The sequence below is a fragment of the Pelmatolapia mariae genome, linkage group LG15 (assembly GCF_036321145.2).
Source record: "Pelmatolapia mariae isolate MD_Pm_ZW linkage group LG15, Pm_UMD_F_2, whole genome shotgun sequence".
In the NCBI taxonomy this organism is placed as follows: Eukaryota; Metazoa; Chordata; class Actinopteri; order Cichliformes; family Cichlidae; genus Pelmatolapia; species Pelmatolapia mariae.
The window spans coordinates 5024841-5033659 of record NC_086240.1 but is presented as its reverse complement, the minus strand read 5'-3'; the positions used below and the strand labels follow the sequence as shown (position 1 = coordinate 5033659).

The window sequence follows — 8819 nt, the reverse complement described above, 5'->3', positions numbered from 1 at the left end:
CCGTCCTTTGCATTTCGACGTATTTGAACAATGTCTGCTATATGAGGTGACCAGAAACTCATCCACCATCGGTTACCAGCTTTTGACTTTGAACCTCAAAGGGGATAATTAAGCCTATCTGCTATAGGCGGCTGCCACCGTGCTCCACATGTGACCGAGCAGACAGGGCAGGGAGGGGCGGTCTGTCTCGTGTACGGTACCGTGGACCAGCGAGTTCTAGTCAACGTATCTGGGCACCAGCGACCCCACCGAAGAGAAGTTGTTGAGTTGCAGCTATAGCCTCTACCCGGATATACGGTCGTATACGTCGGCTTTAAGGACTACGACGTTTAAGCAGCCCCAAGGACGAAGTAGGTAGGTGTATTCGAAGTTTTAAACGTTTTGCGGTTTTTTGTGTGTGTATACTGTCATTATTAGTAGTACTAGTGCGAGTTGACACTCTGACGTTAGCTTGGCTATCAACCTTTGGTTAGCGTAAACGACGGTTAGCTAGTTGGTTAGCTTAACATAGCTAACCCAAATCCTGACTGTAATAATGAGGTCGTCTATTTTGCGTTTCACAAGTGTTCTTTGTCTTATTGTAAGTTACTTTAAACGGTAGTTATTTATCCCAAAGAACTACCCTTCATCGCATGTACAGTAAGAATAGCTTCATGTAGTTACTGTATTTATCTATTAGGATTAGGCACAGCTGAATAATTTGACATTTATATTTTATTCAGGCGAAGTTTTCTTGTATTTCCATTTAGTTACGTTAATCACACACGTTTTGGGTGAAATGATATGAATAAAAGATGACCCAATGGCTAATATTGTGGATTTGTGTTCTGTAAATTTCAACTGGAATTGTTTAATGAGGTTAAATGAATCTAAAGCACCCACACCAAGAAGAGGGAGTTGTTTATTACAGTCTTAAAAAACTTTATGTCCAAGTAACTGGTCGCGTCAGCTAAAAAGATGACCAACAGTGTCTATTTGTGACTTTACAACTTTATGTCCTGCCATTGCTATGTAAAGAGGGCCTGCTTAGTGTTGTCCCAGCTTTTGCCTTTGATTTGCTGATGTAGTTTTGTGAAAGCTTGCGGAGAGTTGGACCTTGTCAGTGCTGCGGGAAGAGCGATGACCACAAAGAGGAAGGCAGAGAATCACACCAGGGCAGGAAACCTTCCTGCCATCATGAAGCCTGGAGGCTCCCGAGCTGATTCAGAGAGAGACTCTGGGTTTTCAGGTTTGGTTACACTCCTTCATATCAAAATATTGAAGTGTTTCTGAAGATGACATTTAATTTGAATTGAACCCCAATTAACCCCTTCCGTCTGATCTATAGATGCGAGCTCAGAGCACATGAGCACGATGGACACCACAGATTCTGAGGATTCACCACACCCTGTTGTACAGCAGGGACCACGGACCACTGGCTCAGGGACCCACCCTCCTGGACTTGCAGTGGTGGGTGGGCTCTCTCCCATGATCATCATGAACAATGTCCTGCTCAAGCAGGTAATTTGGGGAAAGGCTTAATTATAAAACCACAATATTGCAACAAGAAAAAAAACCCAAACAAAAAACAAAAACAAATTAAATAATCTCTTGAATTCCATTCACAGTATCAAACCAAGAACTACGTTGTCTTAATTATTCCTCATCAGTAGGTTATTTTTTTCTTATGGCATCTGAAGAATTTCACTAGGAATAGTGGTGTTGCTCTTAATTGTGTTTCTGTGATACCAACAAAGTACAGCTTTCAAGGATTTGTCTTCATAAAATGTAACTGTGTGCATCTCAAGCTTATTTTCTTGCCTTGTTTTTCCAGTTTATTTTAGAAGAAATAATAAATTCTGGTGCACTGATTGGGTCAAACTTGTGTCTCTCCTAAGGAATGAGCCACATGTCAGGGCCTGACATTGAAGTCAGAAATTGGTGGGCCAGGCCATCTCTATTGGCAAGGAAGTTAATTTAGCAATATTTGTGTGCAAAAGATTTATTTCAGTGCCCCCAGAGATGGCAAGTAACTGGATGTGTGAAAATGTGTGACAGAGAATATGGGGGAGCTACTGAGAAAAGCGAAACAAAAACTTTATTTTCTAACTGTAATTCTGTGGTTTCTAAAACCATTTTCACACATGTTCTGTAGCTTTGAGCTTTTCTAGATGTTAGCAGACGGCCACATGTGAGAACACAAAGTCAGAAGCGGTCAGGTCAAACATTAAATGAAACCGCCTCACTAGTAGAGCATTGTGTGATGCCTGATTGCACACAGGTATTTGCATGGTGTAACCTCAGCGAGTGGGTGTCATGTGTATTAGCTCTGGCGCCTACACCTATAACACTGTATCATTGTATTTCCTGTAATGAGAGCACATCTGAAATGGACTTGGGTCTGCATGTGTTGTATGAGAAAGGGTAACTTGGGATGATGTTTTGACCTGATTCTTCCAACATTGTCCCAAGGTTGTGTGTGAAAACTGCTTAAACCCACTGAAGACTGGAGATTCTGCTAGTGGTGGCAACTGGAGAATGACAGCTGTCTCATAAATGTGTCCTTTTTGGGTTAAAGGTGTGGTATGTAGACTCGTACTGTGTGGGTACTCTTCAGAAAGAAATGAGGTGATCACACAAGAACTGGTTGCTATGTGAGCACCCAGGAGCTCCTTAAGGAACTGTATGAGCTGTGATGCTGACCTGATTTTCAGAGCTTTCAATATTGCTCTTGTTGTTTGCAGCCTGGAGAGAATCCTCCTGCTCTGAAGCCCTGGGGGTTTAGTCCAACTGTGGAGGTGGTTCAGCAGCCTCAGGTGGTCTTTATCCAGCCTGTGGTTTCTCGTCAAGCTTCCTCAGGCACCAAAGAGGCCAACTCTAAACACAGACGCCCTAAGAAGTATCTTCCAATCCTAAAATCCTACCCAAAGATTGCCCCACATCCCGGGGACAGCTCTAGCTCCTCGGGAAGAGGAACTGCCCCCTCAAATTACTCCTCCTCTTCTTCTTCAGGGTCAGAGAAATGTAGTACTTTGACCTCCATCACTCGGGAACACTGTCAGCGAGAGAAGCCACAGAGAAGTTTATGTAATAGTGCTGGTAACTCTGGCCCAACCACTCCTGGTCTTCCTGCAACCCCCACCACAATGTCTCCTCTGCTCCAGAGCAGATCATGTCTCTCAATAGGAGAAACCAACACCACTCCTGCGAGGGAGAGGCCTTCATCGGCTGTCAGCCACGCAGACTGTACGACTTTGCTGTCTTTCAGTCATGCTACTGGATCCAAAAACCGCACACTCCCCGTTTCCCCAGCGGTCATCTCACTGAGTGAAGGTAACGACAGTGACGGTGATGCTGACACAAGAAGGAAGCGCTTCTGCAACACTTACAACATCCTGAGCAAATCTGGCCTGCTAGACATCACACTCCGTACCAAGGAGCTCCTCAAGCAGAACCAGCGCACGCAGAACGACATAGACCGGCTGAAAAAACAAACAGACCTCTTTCTTCAGGCTCTGCGGAGCGGGGACACCAGCATATGTGTTAAACTGCAGGCCGCTCTTTTGGAAGAAGACCGAGAGAATGAGAAAGAGCGATCTGTTCAGTCCAGTTTAAAAGCAGATTAGACCTGAACTAGGCCTTCATAGTAATCCTATAGACTTGAGATGGGAAGGAAGACAAGGATTGGGGGTTGGTTGCATGCAGAGACAGATGGACCGAAAGTAATGCGTGCCCCACAATACACACCCACCCCCCGGACTCTCAGATAGGCAGCATGCTGTGGCCTACATTTAGGCTGCCGGCTGCCTTAGGGCCCTGACACACCAAGCTAACCTAAAAAAAAAAAGTTGGTGTTGACTTTTTATTGTCTCTCATTTAAGAGTCGCACTCATTGTAACATTATAGGAGGCAGCCAGCTGGCCACCAACGTGCACATGTGTTGTGCACCTGTATGAGGGGAAATATTTATTGAAAGAAGCAGTCGGTGTGCTAAGATTATAAATTGAAAATACAAAAATGCCCTTATAAATTTTTCTGTGGACATTGTACACTTTGCTGTAGGCTGTTGCTGTCAGCCTGTAGTGTATGGGTTTTTTGTTTTGTTTTGTTTTTTTTTTTAGAAATCTTTAAAAAAAAAAAAAAAGAGGTGAAAAACGCAGTGTATGGGTCAACAGCCTGTCTGCGAAGGACACGCTGCAAAAAAGACAGCTTTGGACAGCCACGTACTTCAAGTGCTGACTGCTGGACTACTATTGGCTTGTTGTGTTGGGGACCAAATAAGGCAGACGCAGCTCAATGTTCTTCCTCACTGAGCCGGACTAGATCTCTTCCACTGAAGCTGTCTCCGTGCTGGTGACAATTTTAGCAATCAAAACTCAGAAGCTCTAAGAATTTCTTCTCTCAGTGGAGTTGTAGTACAACAAAGCTTCATTTAAATCCTGACACTGGTCATTTAAATCTGGATACAACATGAGAAGGTGTTTGAAAAGAAAATCTATGTATAAATCAGTCTGATCATATGTCTTGTTGCAAAAATTACTTGCATCATTCATGGTAGTTGTCTTTTGCGTTGCTTGACAGACACGAAGTTGACAGTGAAATTCAAGTCCAATTGGGTTCATGCAGCAGTTACAGTTGCACAAAGTCTCTGACAGGTTCTTATGTCACACTGAATGTGTTCAGGGCTTCTTCGCCAGTCAGCATAGTCAGACTTACATGTGCCTACACAGTGTCTTTTGTTGAAGCTCAATTTGGAAAATGTGAGTTGAAAGTTATGGTGTGGCCAGTTGACAGTTAAACTTCATCTTTCCCATCATGTTGATGGCAGATGTTCCTGTGTGAACTGTCTTCACGGCCATTTAAATGCTTCCCTGACATCCCCTTGTAAATGTTTTTGGCTTTTTCCACTTGTAGTTAAGGTCTCCTGTTTGTTTGAGTGTAAACAACACATGGGCGTAATATTAATATTTCAATATTGACTGCCTTCAAGAGCAGAGTTTTTCCTGTATGTTTACATGTGTTTATAGAGCTACTTTTTTCCAACTTTTTATTGTAATTTTTTTTAGTCCACTAAGAAAAAACCCATCTTTTAGAACTCTTGATGAAGACCAGTCGTTGTGCATAAATGGCCTTTCGAAATCCAGATATTTTTAATGTACAGTTAAGTTTAAGTTTCTCTTTTGTAATCATGGCCTTAAAATCCAAACCCAGTGTATGTCAGATAACTTTGCATTTGCACTAAGAAATGTAAAAGTAGCTCTGAAGCAATTTCTGGACAGAATTTAATGGCAGCTATGGTACTGTAGCTTTTTTTGTTTTGTTTTGTTTTTTTACATGAAGTGTATTACAACTCATAAGCACACTACTAATCTATACATATGACTTATGTAGTATAACAATAAATAACATTTTCATCTTTTATATTACTGATAGTTTCTGCAGTGCTAAATGTGTTTTTGTACATTGTGCATGTGATTGTGTAATATTTGATGTGATGGTTCTGTTCCTACAGTGCTTACGTTGACTTAAAATTGTCTCTTAGTGCAGAGGCATACTTTTATATACCTTCTGTTTAAACTTGCCATCTAAGCATGAATACGGTTTATTTAAAATGTTACCATAAAACGTGGAGGTGTCTGTCACACAAACAAAAACTCAGAAGTTTGGTTTCTCTTTTGAATGAATTGTTGGTACTCTGCAAAACAAGAAAACATGACATCTGTATTGTTGTACATTTGTCATGTATTTGCTTACTTGGAGTGCTCTCAGCCTACATCTTGTGTTTTATCAGTAGGCGAACATGTAAACACTTCTGTCCTCAACTCTCAACATCACAGATATTTTGACTCTGGGGGAAGTGCCAGCTGCAGATTACAAGTTTCTAAAGTGAACACAGTAAATTGTTTGATTTGTTTCCTTCTTAAGCTACTCCCAAACCAAATTTATAATGTGAGTTTAGGGAGGTTGCGCTATCTGACATCCAGCCTTTTAGGTTGCACTCAAGACTTTGAGGTCATCCAACTTACTCCACCCACTTTCTTACTGCAGTGCACCAATTTCACTGTCAGCAACACAGATACAGATGCATCTGCATCAACAATCTTGTAAGGATTTAGTGGCTTAGCGTCTCTCCTACTGAGAGTGCTGTGGTTATTGTGGCTGGATAAATGACTGCTTGACCCTCAGAAATCATATTTTCCATATAGTCTGCAACAAAGTTCAGATGAGTTTTGAAACTCTTCAGCTCATGGCCTTGTAAAACAGTCTGTAAAAGTCAACTTTGTAATACATAACACAGCTTCCCACCCCACCCCCTCTGATCCTTCTGCGATTGTTTGTGACCTTATCGTCCAGCATGCAACAGTTTGGAGTATTTTCCTGACCTTTGAGTCTGCTCTTTCAGATCCTTTGTACTCGAGACAGCTGTATTGAGAATAAGTTGTTTTGAAGTCGCTTTGGCTCTAAGTGAAATTCCTGACTTGTAATCAGTTATTTACTCCCACTTTATCTCAAATAAGCTCCATGTGTCGCCTTGTTTGATGCATTTGCTTCAAGTGAATGAGTGCAGCTGAACAGGGTCCGCTCGCTCATATAAGTTTCCACTGAGTTTCTGTAATAACCACAGACGAGATATCGAGGCAGTGTCACAGTGACATTCTGGACTTTTCTACAATAACAAGCTAAATATGATGACTGGATTATATGGTCTGAAAGTCAGTAGATGTTAACAGACCCACCGTCCAGTTATGAATTCATTTTTTTTAATAAATGGAAGAAAACTAAATTCTTCCACGCCATAGCCTATATATCTAACTTTTCATATGGCTTTGTAATGCTAGATCAGTAATTTATCTACCCTATGTTCTTGGTGAAAGCCTTATTGAGATACTCGAGCAGCAGGATGGCCGGTACGATTTTGCTCTTCTGTTTTTTTAACTCCCCTCAGCCAACAGCAAATACTATCATTTTACAACTGTCTCACTTTCTTCTGTACTTTCAGGTGCTGTCTTTGCAGAATTCCCTTTATTTTTCCTTGGACCAGGTTTACACCTCACACTTTTACCCAAGTTTATGAAATTGTTTAAAACAATCTTGACCGATTTGTCCTCGGCTGTAAATGATTCAAGGATAAATTTTGAGTTTGTTTTCTTAACGGTTCACTGCACAGTTTAAAAACAAGAAAGAAAAAAAATCTTAAAAATGTCGGGATGGCCTTCTTCTGAAGTTCTAGCTGTTTTGAGGCTGGTTCACTGCCAGTGGAATAAATCACGTATGAAAAGGTCACTGAACCTTCGGCTGAAAATAGCACAAAAACGCTCTGTGCTTGCTTTACATGTACTTGTTGCTACCTGCTCGTGCGTAGTCGTTGCCATTATCATGTCGCTGTCCAGGTTTCTTTATGTGGAAGAAGTTCCTTTTTGTGCAGATGTGCTTATGTAATGAACTATTTATGAACTGTATCAAACCACAAGTTTCTGATGATACTAGTGTGTATGCCACATGCTGTGTTCATGATCATGTTGCGTGACTGCAGTTTTCTTTTCTTTGTTAAACGGTCAGCTTGTAGAGCAGTACAGTTTGGTAACACTGGATTTTGAGTTGAGTACTGGCAGCTTTGGTTCCTCAGTGCATTTCAGTCTGTCTGCCTTGTCACTTTAAAGATGCTGGAAATGTTTCAGTAGTACACCAGCAACAACAATGGACAAAAATACATTTAAATATCAGCTCAAATATATATTTTTAGGATTATGCAGACTGAATGTGATGTGCCTAGCTCGCTGTCTTTTTTTTCCTTTATAAAATGTAAATAGAGGAAGTTGTTGAAGTCCTCATGAGACTTTCCAAAGTGGGAAATTTTTGAGTTTTACGTCTTAAAACCTCTGAGGACATGAGACTTGTTATAAGTAACTTGTCATAAAACACTTCAGCTATATCATTCAAAGATCTTATAAACTAAGACTGAAAAGGTTTGATGTTACATGCTTTAGGGCTCTTTTTTTGTACATTTTAAGTTAGAGACTCATTGTTTGTGTAATAAATGTCTTTCCAAAGAAGCTGCTGTGGTTTCTTTCTTTTTTTCCTTTCTACAATTAAACATGTCCATTTGAATGGTACTGCTGCTTGGTTGTCATTTAAAACAGCACTCAGAGGTCACATGGCGAGGAAAACATTGAATTGTATAATCTCAGCTGGAAACGAGATTAGAAACAATGAAACGTGTTGCGTTTCTTTCAGCACACCTCTCTCATCACAAGAGCTGAGTGTGGAAAAAGGAAGTAGTTAAAAATAAATCTCTGCTCTCTTGACATGAAAATAAGACACAAACAGAGGGTAGCTGTAGTTTCTTTAATTTTAGTTGGAACTCAGGCTTTACAGCTACTGCTTTTAAAGGTGGCCCACTACTTGATATGTAATGAACATTAACATTTGAAAACTGAGTGTTCATAATCCAGTGCCAAACAAATGTGATCAGTATATCCCAGTAAAACAGTCACTTTTTTCAAGCTTTAGATCCTGTAGACCCTGTTGCCATTAATACTTGCTCCATCGTAGTCTAAAACTAACTGTATGCTAATATCTTATTTATTTTTATATAAAATGTACTGCATGTCACCACCAGGGAATCTTCGTCATTCAGCTGCAGTCTTCACGGGTCAACACGACAGATCGCCTTTCTCCATCTCACCCTATCCCTAGCATCCTGCTCTATCACACCATACCTCTCCATGTCTTCCTTCACTACTTGGTCTTCCTCTTTTTCTCTTGCCTGGCAGCTCTATCTTCAACATACTTTGCCCAGCACACCCAGTATCCTTCCTCTGCACATATCCACGGCCCTC

At 41.0% G+C, this 8819-nt stretch overlaps 1 protein-coding gene across 2 annotated transcripts; it reads left to right on the top strand.

The window, feature by feature from the left end:
- Positions 1-8024, top strand: LOC134643200 (CLOCK-interacting pacemaker-like). 2 transcript variants are annotated; one of them, XM_063495473.1, is made up of 4 exons: positions 1-354; positions 1068-1228; positions 1328-1500; positions 2724-8024. In XM_063495473.1, exons 2-4 carry the CDS (start codon positions 1120-1122, stop codon positions 3603-3605), a joined length of 1164 nt encoding a protein of 387 aa, XP_063351543.1. In that variant the 5' UTR covers positions 1-354; positions 1068-1119; the 3' UTR covers positions 3606-8024. The 2 variants fall into 2 exon arrangements, with proteins under 2 accessions (XP_063351543.1, XP_063351542.1); XM_063495472.1 differs by having other exon boundaries at positions 2-350.
- The last annotated feature ends 795 nt before the right edge of the window (positions 8025-8819 follow it).

Coding starts and splice junctions, on each gene's coding strand:
- LOC134643200 (XM_063495473.1), top strand. CDS start 1,120: ATGACCACAAAGAGGAAGGCAGAGAATCACACCAGGGCAGGAAACCTT. Junction 1,229..1,327: donor GAGAGACTCTGGGTTTTCAG/GTTTGGTTACAC, acceptor TCTGATCTATAG/ATGCGAGCTCAGAGCACATG. Junction 1,501..2,723: donor ACAATGTCCTGCTCAAGCAG/GTAATTTGGGGA, acceptor TGTTGTTTGCAG/CCTGGAGAGAATCCTCCTGC.